General features: G+C 38.8%; 1 protein-coding gene across 1 annotated transcript in view; it reads right to left on the bottom strand.

Annotated features, from left to right (window-relative positions):
* The window catches only part of LOC132825048 (myelin regulatory factor-like protein), an 81,166-nt gene that overhangs the window by 40,024 nt on the left and 20,741 nt on the right, over positions 1-20,401 (bottom strand). Inside the window, exons 4-8 of the mRNA XM_060840053.1 lie at positions 15,717-15,864; positions 8,505-8,700; positions 3,111-3,187; positions 942-1,052; positions 597-687 (exon numbers count right to left, since the gene is read on the bottom strand). Coding sequence (XP_060696036.1) covers positions 597-687; positions 942-1,052; positions 3,111-3,187; positions 8,505-8,700; positions 15,717-15,864 — 623 coding nt within the window. The remainder of the gene's footprint in view (positions 1-596; positions 688-941; positions 1,053-3,110; positions 3,188-8,504; positions 8,701-15,716; positions 15,865-20,401) is intronic.

The following is a 20,401-nucleotide window of genomic DNA, read 5'->3' as shown; positions in this document are numbered from 1 at the left end:
GGTGCTATTGGACTGTGTTCTTGTAGCAGTTTTTTTTCTCCACCAATACCATTTGTTTCAATGGTCTATCTTCATATGTGCAGAGATTTAAGAATGGGTGGAGTTATAAGTTGTTCATATTTCATATTTTGTTTGCCTATGGTTAGAACTGATTTATTTGTAATACATAGTTTTTGGCAAATATAGAAGTCTGGTCAATGATTTCTGTTAACCTGAGTTCATCAGATACAGAAATTGAGGACTTGGCGTAATTTGATTAAATTATTTAACGTTTTTGATGACTCTGGGAACAATGTCATTCAAGTATCAATACACTTTCCCAAATGGGTCGGGGCCTGTGTTGGAGCTAACAATCAGTTTCTGTCAAACATGACTAACAAAAACTTAAATATAATTTAAAATTACACATCTGTTGTCCAACTGCAAAAATGTGATAAAGATTGAAATTTTATTATTTCATTATGTTTTTGCCTTTGTTAAACATGATCAAAACATGTGATCCACTTTTACATTTTAGCTACATAAATAATTTAATATATTTTTCTGTTGTATATAAAATTATTTTGGTAAACACAGCCAAATTTCAACATACTTACCCGCACAATTATTCTTTCAGATGCATGAGCCGCCAATAAATAATTCTGGTTTTGGCAGGTAGCATATAAACCAACTACAAGCATAAAGTATCTAAAAAAGGAGAGCCTGATTAGAGAGATGTTTTTTCATTATTAAACACTGGTGATTACAATGAGTTATGAGTGGTCTTTTGCAAAATCATTAATATTGAAAAAGACACAAATTGAGATAAAAATAAACACAGGATCCTTGTACAACAAGTTTATCAGCAATACTTTTTCTCAATCCTCCTTGCGATTAATACCGAGTGTCAAATAATATATTTATACTGTCCATATATTTTATGATATATTGGTCACATATACCTTTGATCAGGATTAGGTTTACCCTTCTTCCTCATGTTGTTTGCTGTTGTTTCACCAAAATGCAATCTTCCTAAAGTTACTTTTGTAGTTTGGTTCCCTGGCAAATCAATCCTTTAAAAAAAACACTGAATTCAGCATAAACCATGAAAGTTTCTGTGTAAAATGTGAAGTAATTGATAGACATTTAACCTAAAATATTACTTTAACAAAAACTTGCAGATTTGCACCATTGTGTCAATCCAGATATTAGCCTGTTTAAAGTAGAATCACACAGATACAACCAGCAGTTATGTTTCTCAGATGTTTTGTTTTAAATGCTTTAATAACATGGGCTAAAATCTTCAAACATTTGTAAGTCATTGTAAATTGGTTGTTATTTCATGCTGGGGCTAATGTCTCTGAAAAGTCAATGTGTGCCCAAATTCTAGAATTAAATCGTCACTCCACAACATTAAATGGATGCTTCCTTGAGCCAGTACTGAAACTGTAGCTTCAATATATCCTACAATTTATTGGTTACAGTCACAGGACAAAAATTATAACACATAGAAGGAAATGTAGGACATTCACCCCATCATGGTGGCTCCATCATTCAATGAGATTATGATTGATCTGATAATCCTTAACAATTGGACTGTTTTGTTTATCCAAAGTTAAGAAACTACTTGTGCCTTTAACATTACTGATACTTAACAACATATCGCTCACTGATTACCAATAACTTAATTAACTTTTTCTTGAAAGGCTAAAAGTATCAATAATGATGATGTGATGCAAATTTTAATGTACAAATTTCTACTTATTACCACGTTCTCTGGATGTATCTCACTGAGATTCTGCTACCCCTTCTTTGCATCAATTTAAACCTTTCGTCAAGTATTTCTATTAAAACTTGTCAACAAATCACAATGTAGGAGACATTGCAGGGAAACAGAACTCTTTCCAATTGACACCTGCAGGGAGTAGATATGGATAATAACCCCACCTTGCTCAGCAATTTGAGCCAAGTGGTGCATTGCTTCTGACATCAGCAACTATTAAGAACTAGGTACCAAAACTATACATTTTTTAAAATTTGGAGTAATTCTATTGTGTTTGGTTTTGGAGTCATGGGAAAGTAAAAAAATTCTAATCAATTACACCTGTCCCCAGAATTTTTTTAATCTTATGCTTTAGCCAACAGAAATTCAAAAAAGCATAAAGTCCCTCTACAATGCATCTTAATCTTAACAGCATTATTAAAGGTGAATGTTATTAACCAATAGGATTGAAGAATTCTCATCTAGTCATGCAGATTATGATCAAGAAGCGTGACTTAAAATGTGTTTTTATTCATTTGTATGATGTGGGCTTCACTTTATGAAGATACATAAAAGTCAACTGCTTTACTGTGGATCTGGCATTGCAATTAGGCCAGATGGGGTAAGAATGATACCTTTTTTTTCCCTTCTAAAGCATATTAGTTAACCAGATGGGTTTTTATAATCATCAACAGTAGTTCCATTGTTACTATTAGGTTTTTATTAAATTTAATTTTAATCATGTGCCATATTGGGATTTTGAACCCATGTTCCCAGGATATCAATGTAAAGTTCAGGATTATCAACCCAGTGACATTTTAACTCTGCATCCATTTCCCTCTAAATCTTGAAAAGAAAGTGACAGAACGGAAATGTCAGGTGGATTTAAGAGATAAAGCGGACAGAACAAAATATTTCACAAGTCTCCTTTAAAATCTCCAGTAATAACTGAAATCTGAAGAGGTGAGATTCCAGTGTAAAAAGTTCATTTTTCAAAAGGAGATAAGTTACATAGGACATAACACACTATTTAAAAAGTCACTAACACTTGAAGGGACAAGCTCTTACTTTTTCTAATGAGTTTGTAGTCAGTGAATACCTTAAATTCATTGCATCACATTTCAATCTCAGTGAGACTCCACTGTCTGCTGTAGTTCAGTAGAAGGGCAAAAAGGACATATTCCTGATTTGTGTGCTTACTTCACAAGTTCATTGCTGGAAAGTTCTGTGTGCTTTACTCTTTCAAAACAAAAGTGTAAACTCTGATAACAACTGTTTTTCTTAATAATCCAGGCTTTTGCATGAATTGAAGAGGTCATTATGATATCTTACAACTCAAAAATAAAGACTCCTATATGAAGCATTTTACCTGACTGGATCAAAAGGTTTCTTACTCCGGTCTGATTGAGATTGTTCAATGGTGATCATCTGATTTGTGGTCTCAACCTATGAAGGGAAGTTTAAGTTCTGTAATACTTTAACTGCAAGTATGAAAGAAAATATTACACAGCTACATGGGGAAACATAGCTCAAAACATAAATAATGAATTATGACAGAAGTAGTAGAGTGCAGAGGGCCCCCCTAAACAATGTAATTGAGGGAATGGTGTCTGAAGATAATGAATTTGCTGAAGTACTTTTAGTTTATTTTCTAAAGTATTCACCAAAGAAATGCAGATAAAAATATTAGATTTATGGGTACAGGTTAAAGTTGATGAAGATTTAAACAAGTGTTACAGCCACAAGAGATATCATAGTTAGAAGCATGTCTAAGTTCAAGGCAGATTACCAATAGGGGAAATCGGTAAAGGGAAAATTGATAATGCCCTAAAGAGAATGTAAACTATCATGGTATGAATGTGAGCTGGCTATAATAAACTGGGGAATGTTACTTAAAGGGATTGGGGTAGACAGGTAATGACAAACATTTAAACAGCACATGGATAAACGATAATTGTTCATTCCTGTCTACCACAAATACAAAACAGGAAAGGTGGCCGACCACGGCTAATACTGGAAGTTGGGGATTATATTAGATCCAAGGAAGGGGCATACGAATTGACCCAAGAAAAGCGGCAGCATTCCTGAGGAATGGAAGCAGTTCAGGTTTCAGCAAAGGGGGACAAAGGAATTCATTAAGAAGGGAAAAATAGAGTTCAAGGGCAAGGTTGCAGGGAACATACCTATAGAAGCTTTTATAATCAGTTTGTATGTGAAAAGGAAAATATTAGTGAAGACAAATATAGAGCTCCTACAGTCAGAAACAAGGGAAATTATAAAAAGGATAAAAGAGATGGCAGGCCAGTTAAATCCATATTCTGGTTCCATCTTCACAAAGGACAAAGAAATGACATTCCAAATTATTGGGGAAAATAAGGTTTAGGAAATCAGTATTGGTTGGGGAATTGTGTTGGAAAATCATTGGGAAGAATGAAAGATAAATCCCAAGAGTTCAATATGTTCCAGAATATTTAAGGAAGTGGCCCTAGAAATAATGGATGCATTGCTGGACATCTTTCAAGCTTCTAGAATACTGTGGATCCTATGGATTGGAATGTAGTTAATGTAACAGCCCTTTTGAAAAACGGGGTAGAAAGAAAATAGGAAATTGTTGACTGGTTAATCTGACATCAGTGGTGGGGAAAATATTAGAGTCTAATACAGAAAATTTAATTGCATAGCACTTAAAAAATAGTGATCAGACTGGCCAGAGTCAATACAGATTTATGAAAGCAAAATAGTGTTTGACAGATGTACTGCAATGTTTGGACGATGTAACTACCGTAATTGATAAGGGAGAGCCGATAGGCGTGGCTTGGACTTGGACTTTCAGAAGATTTGTAATTAGGTCCCACACAATAGATTAGCATGTAAACTTAAAGTGCGAGGGATTGAAGGTACTGTACTAACTTTGATAGAGGACTGGTTGGCAGAGACAAAACAAGGGTTTCTGAGTGGTAGACAGTAAAGAGAGTTGCGTACTGAAAGAATCAATGCTTGGACATCAGCTATTCACAATACATATATATTGATGTTTTACATTAGGGAATGAAATGCTGAGTTGGAGGGTTGGATCTGGGATGAGGTGGGGAGAGGGGAGATTAGGAAACTGGTGAAATCGACATTGATGCCATGTGGTTGGAGGGTCCCAAGGTGGAAGATGAGGCATTCTTCCTCTAGGCATCAGATGGCTTGGATCTGGTAGTGGAGGAGGCCCAGGCCTTGCATATCCTCGGCAGAGTGCGAGGGGGAACTGAAGTGGTTGGCCACAAGCAGTGGAGTTATTTGGTGCATGTGTCCCAGAGATGTTCTCTCACCTAGCTTGCAGGCAACACAAAACTGGGAGGGTGAGCTGTGAGGAGGATGCAGAGATGCTTCAATGTGATTTGCATAAGTTGAGTGAGTGAGCAGATGTATGTCAGAGGAAGTATAATTTGGATAAATGTGAGCTTATTCACTTTGGTAGCAAACAACAGAGAGGCGAATTAGGATATGAATGGAGATAGACTGGGAAAGGAGGAAGTACAACAATGTCTGGGTGTCCTTGCACACCAGTCTGAAAGTAAGCATGCAAATGCAGCAGACAGTAAAGGTGGCAAATGGTATGTTGGCTTTCACAAAGAGAGGGTTTGAGGACAGGTGCAGGGATGTCTTCCTGCAGTTGTGCAGTACCTTGGGAAGAGTATTGTACGCTGTTATGGTCTCCTTATCTAAAGAATAGATGTTCTGACTATGGAGGGGGTGCAACGTCGATTTCTGAAATGGCAGGGCTAGCATATGAAGAGAGATTGGATTGGTTATGACTACACTCGCTGGACCTCAGAAGAATGAGAGGGGATCTCATAAAAAGCTATAAAGTTCTAACAAGACAAGACAGGGTAAATGTAAAGAGTGTTCCAGATCACTAAGAAAGCCAGAAGAAAGGGTCATAGTTCACAGATGCAGGGTTGGCTGATTAGGACTGAGATTAGGAGAAAATTCTTCATGCAGAGCAGGGAGCCTGCGGAATTCTCTGCCACAAAGCAAGTGAGGACAAACAATGAATGTTTTCAAGAAGTATCCATATAAAAGTTCTTAGGGCTAAAGAGATCAAAGAGTATGGGGAGAAAGAGGGAGCAGGGTACTGGGCTTGATGATCAGTCATGGTCATATTGAATGGCCTATTCCTGCTCCTATGTTTCTATGTTGGGTTTTTAGCAAAACGTACAACAGGGGTGTGAAGGATCATTTTTTTTCAAAATAAAAGAGAAAATGAATGAGAATAATCCAAAAGTCACTGGCTATGAGGGTGGCAGCAGGTGAAACCTTGACTGATTTACAAAAATGTATTGAATAGGAACCTGAGGAAAACCACTTGCACAGCTATGGAGGTATAGCTGGGAGTATAGAACACATTGGATTGCTCAAGAGGGATCTGGCAAGGACTCAGTGGGCTTAATGACCTTCTGCTGCCATGGTAAGTACTGTATTGTTTTCTACCAAGTATAGAACTTAAGTGCATGGAGTACTTTACTCTTTTTTTTTAAAAAAGGGACAACAAGACAAAATAGTAATTACATGTTTTTGGTTAAAAAACAAAAATTGTTAATTATCAAATGCATTCCAAACAATAATCGCAAATGGGTTTCAAGGAGGAGAAGGCAGGCTCCTATCAATAAATGGGCGGCAAGAGAAACAGAAATATATCAAAGAGCTGTAGTGGATATCCAGACTAGATAGCCAAAACTGCCCGTTACTGTTTTCAGCTACGGACCAGAGCACTTCAGTGGACAAAAAGTAATAGCCAGAAAGAAAAATGGTTTATTGATTTAGAGACTACTATGGATCAGAATTTATCATTTATCAAAACTCCAGGTATTCCTCAGACTGGTAATCTCCTCCACTAAAGCACCAAGCACATGGAACCAACTAACTTAAAGTTTTGTAACACGGAAGTTGAACTCCTTTGTTAATTGAAACCAAACACCCAGAAAAGCTTGCCTTGCCTAATCTGGTAAAATGTACATGAGTGACAGAGAACTCCTAATTTCCACTATTTAAAGAAAAATAACAATTTATTTTCCTAACTCTAATCATGAACACTAAACAAAATCCATTCACAAATCCAAGGCCCTTTCTCTTGACTACTTACTATCTGACCCCAACTGTACAAAAATGCTGTTCCAAAAAATACTTATTAAATATTTCATTAACTTAATCTCAAGTCCATACAGTCTCTGTCTTCTCCACTGTCTTCAATTTTCTGTCTGACCTCCCTGGGTCATCTTTTTTTAATTTTTTCTGCGAGTATATTTTACATGAAAAGGTACCTTTGATAGAAAGTGTTTTCTAATTTCTTTGGAGAGCAAGATGTTAGATGGGCAGTTAGCTCTCCAGCTCTAAGATAGTTGCTTGGCTGATCGAAGGCAGTTGCTTTCTCTCCAATTTTCAAAATGCCCACTTTTCTTTTGCCCCACAGCATCGTAATGTGTCATTGGTCCAATGTTGTCAAAACAGTAAATTCAAACTCGATTGGAGTATCCTGGGTATAATTTAAACTGATTGGTTAAATTTAAATTGTTGTCAAAAGAGCAACTAAAACTCAGGCAGCCATTTGCTACACGTGTCTATTTTGGAACAGCTCATCCTCCAGCCTTTCCATTTGGACAGCTGAGCCTGCATTTTAAGTTTACATCAACATTCAGAAAACACTTTGAGTTTTGAAGTTAAAGTACGTGTTTTCGACTTTGTAACACAAGGCATAAGGACAATTTGTTTAAGCAGTTTTTTGACTATGAAAGGTTTAAATAAAACAGCCAAAGAAATGCTTTCCCATTAGCAGACAGTACAAGGGCTGGGGTTGTATAAAATAGAGTTAATGTAAGGTTTAGGGTAAAAGACATAGGAAGGATATGAGGGGTTTTATTTGAAAGTGAGTGGTAATGATGTGGAAGGCTGCATTATGAGGATGGTAACAAAGAAGTCTGCTTCTAGGCTGGGTCACCAGAAAGTTGTTGCTTTATACGTCAGAGACCAGCTAAAGCAAAATGTAGCCAGTAGCCTCAAACTGTAAATTATTCTTGAAATAGTATTCAAACATTTTTAAACACCATGCAATTGATCACTCTGCAGTGACTTAGTTTTGCAATTCTTTCACTCTCAAATGACTCTATCACCCATAACAATACTGTATGTCAGGTACACACAAAAACTCTTCTCAGCCTGCCCAACCAGATGCAACAGAAATTTGCTAAAATCAACTTCCAAAGTTCTTACCCAACTCCATTTGAGTTAGCAGGTTCTTATTATTTCAGTTTAAACACCTCATAAGTATATATGACAACAGGAACTTTACCATCTCTTCAGTTCAGAGAAGAGCAATGAATATTTTCCAAATGCGACAGTTGGTGCTGATTTGCCTTCAATTTTTCATGAATATTAATAGATCAAATTCAGTTTACATACGTTCACAGAGCAACTTTACTTTTTCTATTTTTATTCTCCCTACAAGGTCTTCAAATTTTTATCATTCATTAATTAAAAAAAAGTTATGTTAAATCTTTTTAAAACATTGATTAGGCCTCAACTAACCGAGCAAGGCTTCAGGACAGAAGCAGAAGAGGCTTAACAGAACTGTCTCATTGATGAACGACATCAGTCATGTGGTGGATTACAGAAATAAGTACTATTCTCCTTCCAGGATAGAAGGTTAAGGATAAATCACATACAAGTTATTTTAATATTAAAATGTAACTGCCAAGGCAAATCTAATTTTGAAACTTACCTTTAATCCAAATACCTTCAAGAAGAATGTTTCAACTGGTTTAAGGCCCAGAGGCGTTTTAACATATTTTGGACATCCAATCAAACTGACACGAACTGTGACCTGAAAATGGTTCTTCTTTTGGCAAACAAATGAATCATCTACTGTAGAAAAATTAAATCCTTTGTCCGCATCTACTCTATAGCCTGGAGCAGGTCTAAATAAAACAGCAAATACAAGAAATGAAAGTTGATGTGCATAAATAAATAATCCTAATCATAACCTAAAATGATTTGAAATTAATTTAATGAAATTGAACAAAATATTTTCTGAACATTTTGCAGCAATAATCATTATAATTCAAACAACTCCTCAAGCTATGGTCTGCTTTTCAAATCCAATATGCAAAAGATGATCAAGATAAAATCTGATTTTTTTTTGCACTGTTTAGACCAATTATTAAAATATCAAGTTATATTAAAGTCATAGTTCAATAGCTGACTGCCTTACATTTAGATTTAATCACTTTAAGCAATAGACTAAAACAATAAAAAACAAATGCACTAATAAGCAGCAAGAACCTGACATTGAAGTTGAAAATATAATAATTACATGATGATTTTTCCCAAAGATCACAAATAGTGGCCCAGATTTTGTGGTCAGCAGTCAAGGACTGGCATTTTCTTTTTCCCCTTGAAACATAGTGTTCATAAAGGTATAGAAGTTTCTACAGTGAAGCATCTCTCTTCATGGTGTGTGAATTGAATTACAGGGGATCTGTTGGGACTAGGAACAGAGCAGGCAGAAGGAAACTGATCAACCAATCCAATCGAAGAATTCCCACAGATGGCAAAGCAGAAAGTTATAAAGCAGGAAATCAAAATTACATTTAAATCATGGGGCAGGAGCAAAATAAAAATGAGTTATAAACAAAAGCAAAACACCGCCAATGCTGAAAATCTGAAATAAAAACAGAAATTGCAGGAAATACTCAGCAAGTCTGGCAGGATCTTTAGAAAGAGAGACAGTTACTGTTTCAAGTTGACATCCTTTCATCGGAATGGGACAATAGGTGGGATCAAGGAAGAAACTCAAATAGAATGGAATAAAAAACATAAAACAAAACTTTTTTTAAAAAAGAAAGGCAACAACATTTAATTTTTGAGTTTTGATACTGTACACTTGAAAGAATTATTTTTACAGGGCCATATACATTGCTCAGTAATAGCTTAACTTAATTCACTTTAAAATAAAGTACTTTGAAAATTCCTTCATGGAATCTTAGCATTGCTGGCTCGGCCAGCATTTGTTACCCATCCCTAAGTCCTGAAGAAATGGTGGTGATGGACAGCCTTCTCGAATCATTTCTGCCCATGGAGTACAGACACACCCACAGTACAGGATTTTAACCCAGCAGCAGTGAAACGACAATGATACAGTTCCAAGTCAGGACAGTGTGTAGCAGAAATATAAACTTGCAGGTGGTGTCATCATTCATTTGTTGCCCCTTATCCTTTTAGGAGGTTCAGCTCACAAGTTTGGAATATGCTGTAGGAGGGACCTCAGTGAATTGCTACACGGCATCTTGAAAATGGCACACACTGCTGCCACTGTGTGTTGATAGTGGAGGGAATGAAGGTTAAGATTTCTGAATGGAGGTGCCAATCAAGCTTTGTCTTGGATGGTGTTGTGCTGCATGTGTAGTTATGTGGTTGCACCACCAAGACAAGGGGAAAGTTTTCCCTTACAGTGCCTTGGCTTGTGCCTTGTGGATAGTGGGCAGGCGGTGGCAGAGATTGGATGGAGTTATTGCTGCAGAATCTTACCCTCCGAACTACTCTTGTAGCCAGAGTATTTCTGTGCCTGGTCTAGTCAGTTTCTTATCAACAGTAACTTCTAGAATGTTGACATTCAGCAATGATAATGCCATTGAATATCAAAAAGATGATCAGATTCTCTCTCTTGTTGGAGATAGCCAATGCCTAGCACATGTGTAGCATAACAATCACTTGCCAGTTATCAGCTCTGGACGGTGTCTATGTATTACTGTATAAGCTGCTTCAATGAGAATATTTATTTCCAAGATGGCAGCTGAGTAGGACGCTTCAGCTGGAGCTTGTCCACTCCATCCATTCCTTTTCCGTGTTTTTCCTCTTTTTTCCGTCTTTCATCTTAGTTTTCCCTTCCTCTTCCCAGTGTTGTGAAACTGAAGGGCAGTCAGTGCAGTCTGGAAACAAGGCTCAGTGCTGATTGGAGCTGAAAATGTATTGCTGGTTAAAGCACAGCAGGGGGTTAGGCAGCATCCAAGGAACAGGAAATTCGACGTTTCGGGCCAGAGCCCTTCATCAGGAAGGCTCTGGCCCGAAACATCAAATTTCCTGTTCCTTGGATGCTGCCTAACCTGCTGTGCTTTAACCAGCAACACATTTTCAGCTCTGATCTCCAGCATCTGCAGACCTCACTTTTTACTCAGTGCTGATTGGAGGCTAGGTGCCAGTAAGGTATGGGTCAGAAGACCATTGTTCTGAACTTCTCTTTTTCCTCCTTTTTATAATTTATTCCTAAAATCTGCAATGCTTCTCTATTTTTCCAAGGACAGTAACTGAAAAAGCTATACCTGGGCACCTTTGTACCTAAAATGGCACTGTAAGTGGCGACTTGTACAGTTTGACACTGTACTCAGTTGAGTACAGGTGACAATAAAGCTAATTTTAAAGCTAATTTTGTTTTATTCTAAGAGTAGCAAATGATTCTCAACATTGTGCAATCATCAGCAAACATCCCTACTTCTTACCTTATGATAGAGAAAAGATTATTGCAACTAAGACACTACCCTGAGGAACAGCCACGTTCCTTCATTCTAGGTATGACTCTAACACATGGAGAGTTCCACTTCACTCCGCCTCCCGATTCCTACTTACTTCAGTTTGCTGGGGCTCTCTGATGCTATATTTTGTCAAATGCTGCCTTGATGTCAAGGGCAGTCACTCTCATCTTACCTCAGGGGTTCAGCTGTACTGTCCACATATGGACCAAGGCTGTATAAAGTCCAGGAGCAGATTGGCTCCAACATAATCCAAACTAAACATCCGATTATTGTACATCCCATTTGACAGTACTGGCAATGACCGCTGCCATCACTTTAGAGTCATGGAGACGTACAGCACAGAAACAGACGCTTCAGTCCAACTTGGAGTAATTGGCTGGGCTAGATTAATCCTGCTTTTTTGTGAACAGGATATACATGAGCAATTTTCCACAGCAGATAAAGTGTTGTAACTAAAGTGAAACCATTTGACTTGAGGCTGGCTAGTTCTGAAGCAAAAGTCTTCAGTATTATTGGCAGAATGCTGTCCAGGCCCATTGCTTTTGCAGCATCCTGTGCCTTATCTCATTTCTTAATATCAAGTAGAGTGAATTGAATTGAGTGATGATTGTTATTCGTGATGTTGGGACCTCAGAGGGAGCTGAGATGGATCACCCATTTGGAACTTCTGTAAGAAAGAGGATGCAAATGCTTCTGCCTTTTTGTACTGATGTTTGGGGCACCTCAATAAAAGTTCAAATCGTTCTTTGATTTGTATAGTGAAAATAAAGCTATCACAGAATTGTTACAGTACAGACGGTGGCCATTCGGCCCATTGTGCTTGCAATAGTTCTATTATTTAGTGCTAATCTGCTGTGTTTTGCCCATATCATTGCTGATTTTCATTTTTCTTAAAATTCTCTTTGTATTGGAGCTGTGAGCTGAGAGATAAAGGTGACCTTCGGACCGTTAGTAAGTTTTTTTTAAATGAAGCCAGGCCAGAAAGCTAATTGCAGGTTGATTCCTATTTAAAAAATTCCCTTGATGTTCTAGTCCCAGAGATGCATTTGTGCTCAAACAGATCGCAGATATTTGAAAGTTAATAGGGGCCATAACAAGCTTTCTTGGACTCTTCGTGTGGACACACTGGTTACGAAGGCCCAACAACGTCTCTCCTTCCACAGGGAGCTGAGGAAATTTGGCATGACGGCGAATACCCATGCCAACATTTATAGGTGTGCCATCAAGAGCATTCTGTCTGGATGTATCACTACCTGGTAAGGCAATGATTTGGAGATGCCGGTGTTGGACTGGGGTGTACAAAGTTAAAAATCACACAACACCAGGTTATAGTCCAACAGGTTTAATTGGAAGCACACTGGCTTTCGGAGCGACGCTCCTTCATCAGGACAATCACCTGATAAAGGAGCGTCGCTCCGAAAGCCAGTGTGCTTCCAATTAAACCTGTTGGACTATAACCTGGTGTTGAGTGATTTTTAACTGGGTGTGGCAACTGTACCATTCAAGATTGGAGACAGTTACAGAGAACGGTGAACTCGGCCCGGACAATCACAAAGGCCAACCTCCCATCTATAGAATCAATCTACCAGGCCCGCTGTCTAGGAAAGGCTGCCAGCATTCTCAAAGATCCATCCCACCCTGGCAATGTTTCTCTACATGTAAAAAGTGAGGTCTGCAGATGCTGGAGATCAGAGCTGAAAATGTGTTGCTGGTTAAAGCGCAGCAGGTCAGGCAGCATCCAAGGAACTGGAAATTCGACGTTTCGGGCTCCTGAGGAAGGGCTCTGGCCCGAAACGTCAAATTTCCTGTTCCTTGGATGCTGCCTGACCTGCTGTGCTTTAACCAGCAACACATTTTCAGCAATGTTTCTCTACAACCTCTACCATTGGGGAGAAGGTACGGAAGCCTGAACACACACACCAGCCGGTTTCATAACAGTTTCTACCCTCCTGTTGTTAGAATACTGAATGGATTCACAAACTCTTAATATTTGCCTGTACTTGCATTTTATTTTGCCGCTGTTTACCTATTATTTACTTTTCTATGCTACTTAACTCTGTGATCTGCCTGTATTGCTCACATGACAAAGCTTTTCACTGTGCCTCAGTACACATGACAATAAATCCAATTCAATTTAATTCATAGGGAGGTAAACAGTTTAACCCAGAGGAACCAAAGTTTGAACTGGATTTTTAACAGTGTTTAAGTCAGAAGGGTTATTCCTGCCAAAACTACAGAACAGAGGTTTGATTGCTCTGTGGTTGTCTTTCCATTATCAAATTATGAAAAGTTTGAGAGAACAGACTGTCAGTTATAACTAAATATTCTTCAGTGCCTACTGAAATCTGTTTGTACTAACCGACAGCTTCAGAAACCAAGCAAGATATAATCCCATGTACCTGTGAGATTACAGATCATGAACTAACCAATTGCATCCTGACATTAATTAGGTTACCTTGAGGTTTAACCTGGCTCTCTTAAAGCCACTATATTATTAATAAATGATTCATTGTTTTGTTTAAGCTGTATATTTGGTGTCTGACATTGATTATTCACAGAATCATACTGGTTATTCAAAAAATCTGGTTAGGAACTAAGGTGGTCAATTTTGAGGGTCATTGAGTATTTTAGTGTCATTGTGTTGTAAAAACAGGGATAGGGACGTTGATTTGATTTGGTTGCCCATCTCCATGATTTAACATAATACTTTCTTGAATGTCTCAATTGAACTTGCCTCCAAAACATGCCCACGCAGTATGTTTTATACCCTAAATATTTGCTGTGTGAAAATTTTTTTTCTCTCTCACATCACTCTTGCTTCATTTGCCACATCACTTGAAAGCAACTTTGGCCAAGAACATCAACATGGGTGAAATTTAGGAATAACAATAGAAAATGTTGGTCAATGTAGTTCATAAGCCGTTAAATTATTGGATAGATAAAGCAACAAATAATTGGAGCTTATAGCAAAGGCAGTGTTATTATGGAAGTAAATAAGGTAAATAATCAGTTTGGGTTCATACATTCATTGTTCAGTGATTTAATGTTGATTTAATCAGTGATCTTACAATAGTGTACCTTGTGATAGCGTTTGTCATTTCTGGCAGCAACATCTGTATTTCCACATTTAATCGTGCATATGCAGACCTTTGAGGTTACTATTGGTTTTATCCAATCATGATGGTGATGTTGAGAGCATCACAATATTATTAGAGCAAAGTCGAGGGTGTATTTCTTTAGTCATTCATTCACAGGATGAGGGTGTTGCTGGCTAGTGTTGGGGTGATCACGCTACTAGGGTGTTTAATGTAAGGCTAGGGAGGGTAATACTATTACTGCAACAGACACTTCTAGTTCCAGCCCTGAAACGGTTAATAACAGCCATGCGGGCTGAAGCTGGCAATTGCATGACTACCTGTCTGGAGCTCGTAATTGATATACATTTTGTTAATTAAATAAAGGAACCTGTAACTGTCAGACAGTGTGAATTGCTCTATCGAAACTCATAGTTGATAAAAGTACCTGTTAATTTACTTACTGAAACTATTGATTAAATCACGGAAAATGACTAGCCTGTCAGACGCATAGTAATGAGAATTGATTCTCTAAACAATGAACTATTGATTACGGGATCGGAACCGCTGGCCCCAGGATGTCTGTGCCATTGTCAAGCACAGCAGGAGCTGGACAGGCACCTCGATGCGGCCAATGGGAAGACGGATCCCATCGCGCGCAGATGAACAGACCAATGAGGAAGGCGGACAAGGAAAATCTGACCGGGGACTCCAGGCAGCACGAAGTATAACTGTGCCAAGTCCGAACGGGGGGACAGAACGCCTTCTCCAACGAATGCATGCTTGATAATTCGTTGTATCGTTTCCCAGTCAAGATTCTGTGAATAAATGTCAGTCTGCGCCAAACTATAGTTGCCAGTGTGTGTCTCTCCTTCCAAAAGAACACGCAAAGACGGGACCCCGCGGGTCCGTCTTAACATTAGGCAACATTTATTGCCCATCCATAATTGCCTAGAGGGCAGTTAAGAGTCAACCACATTGTTGTGGGTCTGGAGTCACATGTAGATCAGACCAGGATTGTGGTTTCTTCCCTAAAGGACATTTGTGAACCAGATGGGTTTTTCCGACCATCAGCAGTGCATTCATGGTCAGCATTAGTCTCCTAATTCAGTTGTTTTTTTAAATTGAATTCAAATTCTATCTGTCGTGATGGAATTTGAACTTGGGTCCCCAGAACATTATCTGTATTTCTGGATTAACAGTCCAGCGATAATACCACTAGACCATTACCTTCCCCAGAGTATTGTCTCATCATCTGTACCACTTGCAAGATTTGTTGAAAAAAAATGTTTAAAGCTGACAGTCAAACATAAATACAAAATGAATACTTACAATTCACTGTAATTGCTGTCAAACAAAGTTGCCCAATGATTGGGTTGAAAATGGTGCCATTTCAAACCTGGATAGCTCCAGTCCATGCAAACTCCATTTTGACTGTCATTATCATAACTACAGACATCAGTGCTATGTTCTCTAGAATCTATTATTGACAGAAAATAAATATAAATAATCAAACTTTTACTTCACGTGATTGATTAAATTAATTATCTAGAGAAGATATATCAGTTAATAATGCATGCATTCCGCAGCAGTCCACTGTGTCATCAATATTTTAATTATCACTGCAAACCACACAGAGGCGACAAAGACATTGTGCTAATGACACGGCAATATCAAGAAAGGGCCTTGGCTGAGAGAATCAGGAATGTAGAATCCATATAGGTGAGTCCAGGTGGATCCATTATGGATTCTATGAGAAGTAGAATCCATTATGAAAATAAAAAAAGTCAGAAAATGCTGTGAATGTAGTTTATAAGTCCGTAACTGTAACTAAACCTCTGGACAAATAAAGCAAGAAATATTTGGAGCTTATAGCAAAGAGTGTATGGACCATTTCTTTTTACTTTTCTGTCTCTTAAAAACTATGGACTGCAATGAGAAAAAAAAACTGTTTTCAAAACAGATTTACCAGTATGGCTGCATAATTTCACAGCAAGGAATTTGATACCTGTTGTTAACTCTGTTGGTTTGGCTCCTGCAAAGGGTAAGATGATCAGGAACCAAGGCATTGTTTATAAATAAAGCTGATTGGTTCACAGCTAAGTAGGCTGGAACTGGAAACAACTTACAGACACAGAGGCACAGCGAAAGGCAAAGAAACGTACACAGTTGTTCTGCCCAACAGGAGCTGCCTGTTCTCTACAGCCAAAAACTCAGTTTATACCTGAGGAAAACCAGTTACTGGTGCAATTGCTGTAAGCTGTGATTTTTGAATTGATAAATCAGAGACAATTTCTGAGTGAGTTAGCCACTCTGTACTTCTTACAAACCAGTGAAACCATCCAGAAAAGAACAAATCTGGCCAGCAAAAGAATGATCATCCCATCATTGAAACCAGGAATCAAAGACCGTTGAACTAACCTGACATAATTTTTCTATTTCCACCAATAATTTATTTTCACTATTGTCTGAATGACTCAGAGGGATTTATAAGGGGATTAGAGTTTTAACTAGTAGTGTTTTTTGCCCATGGTTTACATTTGTTTAGCTGTAGCTGTAGGAGAAAGTGAGGACTGCAGATGCTGGAGATCCGAGCTGAAAATGTGTTGCTGGAAAAGCGCAGCAGGTCAGGCAGCATCCAAGGAACAGGAAATTCGAATCCTGATTCTTGAAGAAGGGCTTATGCCCAAAACGTCCTTGGATGCTGCCTGACCTGCTGCGCTTTTCCAGCAACACATTTTCAGTAGCTGTAGCTATAATCTAATTAATTGTAATGAATATAATTTTTGTTCCAAAGAAAACCTGGTCTGTGGTTTCAATGAGGTTTGATCAAAAAGTCAGGTAAATTGGGATACCATGCACACTTTAACATTTGGTACTGCTGCAGTAATAGTACGGCCCAGTTTATGGTGCACCATTCCACCGGATTGTAGTATCAAAATTGCATGTAAAAGAAGTTTGGGGAATGCATGATGCGCTGCCTATCATTATATACAAACTGCACAGTAATGGAGTGAAACTTCTTCTGGTTCACGTATACAACAGACTTGACATGAGGTACAAAGTACATGCAGTCAACAGCACTCTGTACTTTGGGAAGCCTGCAATTCTTGCAACTCTTGTGTGCACTCCACTCAGGCAAGAATAAAATGACATTATCTTTATTTGAATAGATGTCTCAGTGACTACACAATACACTGTAAACCAAGAGATGCTGCTCATCTGTCCAACCTGCAAGAAGTGAAGCATTTAGAAGTTTACAGTCACTAGCAATGCAGTCCTTGAGCAGCTGAGTTTAGAGTTGTAGATGCAGAAAATACCAGATTTCAGTGACAATCTTCTCATGAAGAGCAGACATCTCAAACTTCTGTTGTCAATTAGATACAGGCAGGAAAATCTAAACACCATGGGGGAACCTTGTCGAACACCTTACTGAAGTCCATGTAGATCACATCTGCTGCTCTGCCCTCATCAATCTTCTTTGTTACTTCTTCAAAAAACTCAATCAAGTTTGTGAGACATGATTTTCCAAGCCATGTTGATTATCCCAAATCAGTCCTTGCCTTTCCAAATACATGTACATCCTGTCCCTCAGGATTACTTCCAACAACTTGCCCACCACTGAGGTCAGGCTCACGGTCTATAGTTCCCTGGCGTGTCTTTACCGCCCTTCTTAAACAACGGCACCACGTTAGGCAGCCTCCAGTCTTCCAGCACCACACCTAGGACTATTGATGATACAAATATCTCAGCAAGAGGCCCAGCAATCACTTCTCTAGCTTCCCACAGAGTTCTCAGGTACACCTGATCAGGTCCTGGGGATTTATCCACCTTTAACCATTTCAAAGCATCTAACACTTCCTCCTCTGTTATCTGGACATTTTGGAAAATGTCACCATCTATTTCCCTACAATTTATATCTTCCATATCCTTTTCCACGGTAAATACTGATGCAAGTATTCATTTAGTATCTCCCCCATTTTCTGTGGCTCCACACAAAGGCTGCCTTGCTGATCATTGAGGGGCCCTATTCTCTCCCTTTTGTCCTTAATATATTTGTAAAACCGCTTTGGATTCTCCTTAATTCTATTTGCCAAAGCTACCTCATGTCCCTGTTTTGCCCTCCTGATTTTCCTCTTAAATATACTACTTCCTTCATAATCTTCTAAGAATTCACTCGATCTATCCTGTCTATACTTGACATATGCTTCCTTCCTTTTCTTAACCAAATCCTCAATTTCTTTAGTCACCCAGCATTCCCTATAACTACCAGCCTTCCCTTTCACCCTGACAGGAATATACTTTCTCTGGATTCTTGTTATCACATTTCTGAAGGCTTCCTATTTTCCAGCCATCCCTTTACCTGCAAACATCTGCCCCCAATCAGCTTTCGAAAGTTCTTGCCTAAAACCGTCAAAATTGGTCTTTCTCCAATTTAGAACTTCAACTTTTAGATCTGGTCTATCCTTTTCCATCACTATTTTAAAACGAGTAGAATTATGGTCGCTGGCCCCAAAGTGCTCCCCCACTGACACCTCAGTCACCTGCCCTGCCTTACTTCCCTAGAGTAGGTCAAGTTTTGTACCTTCTCTAGTAGGTACATCCACATACTGAATCAGAAAATTGTCTTGTGCACACTTAAGAAATTCCTTTCCATCTAAACCTTTAAGATGGAGTTTATTTCAGATAAATGCGAGGTGCTGCATCTTGGGAAACCAAATCTTAGCAGGACTTATACTCTTAATGGTAAGGTCCTAGGGAGTGTTGCTGAACAAAGAGACCTTGGAGTACAGGTTCATAGCTCCTTGAAAGTGGAGTCGCAGGTAGATAGGATAGTGAAGAAGGCATTTGGTATGCTTTCCTTTATTGGTCAGAGTATTGAGTACAGATGTTGGGAGGTCATGTTGCGGCTGTACAGGACATTGGTTAGGTCACTGTTGAATACTGTGTGCCATTCTGGTCTCCTTCCTTTCGGAAAGATGTTGTGAAACTTGAAAGGGTTCAGAAAAGATTTGCAAGGATGTTGCCAGGGTTGGAGGATTTGAGCTATAGGGAGAGGTTGAACAGGCTGGGGCTGTTTTCCCTGGAGTGTCGGAGGCTGAGGGGTGACTTTATAGAGATTTATAAAATTATGAGGGGCATGGATAGGATAAATAGACAAAGTCTTTTCCCTGGGGTCAGGGAGTCCAGAACGAGGGGGCATAGGCATAGGGTGAGAGGAGAAAGAAATAAAAGAGACCTAAGGGGCAACTTTTTCACACAGAGGGTGGTACATGTATGGAATGAGCTGCCAGAGGATGTGGTGGAGGCTGGTACAATTGCAACATTTAAGAGGCATTTGGATGGATATATGAATAGGAAGGGTTTGGAGGGATATTGGCCGGGTGCTGGCAGGTGGGACTAGATTGGGTTGGGATATCTGGTCGGCATGGACAGGTTGGATCAAAGGGTCTGTTTCCATGCTGCACATCTCTATGACTCTATGACCATGAAGATACAGCCTTCTCATCCTAACAGCTAATCCTACCATGTGGCACCTCTGGTCCTTCTCCCAGTCGTGCTCAGGTCTAACAGAAAAGACCTACTAATTCACCCTATGTCTGGAAGCAATTGATTTGTACAGAAGTCTTCAATTCAGCAGAGAAATATTTCATCACGTGCCACCACACTTCATATGGACTTCTGAACGTTAAAATAATGGCAAAAAAAACACCAAAAATATGCAGAATTTGGCAAAGCAGGAGCAATCAACCAGCAATTACTGCTGAGGGGCAGGGATCAATCAGCTTGCATAACACTCTTTTTGGGTGCGGCAAGGTAAAAGACCAAAGCATGAGGCTAGAAAATGGCTAAGCCAGTGTCAAAACAGCATGTCATGCCAACTGACGTAATGATCTATTCATTCCCCTGGTGAACTCTCTAATCCATTTACCAAAATAACTTCTGACAAGCTTTACTTCAGAAACATGTGCCTAGATAGTGGATAGCATTTTGGATCCCTCTGAATACTTGCATCA

Source organism: Hemiscyllium ocellatum, chromosome 19 (genome assembly GCF_020745735.1).
Source record: "Hemiscyllium ocellatum isolate sHemOce1 chromosome 19, sHemOce1.pat.X.cur, whole genome shotgun sequence".
NCBI classification, from domain to species: domain Eukaryota; kingdom Metazoa; phylum Chordata; class Chondrichthyes; order Orectolobiformes; family Hemiscylliidae; genus Hemiscyllium; species Hemiscyllium ocellatum.
Note: the sequence above shows the minus strand (reverse complement) of the source record. Positions and strands in the feature narration are given on the sequence as shown.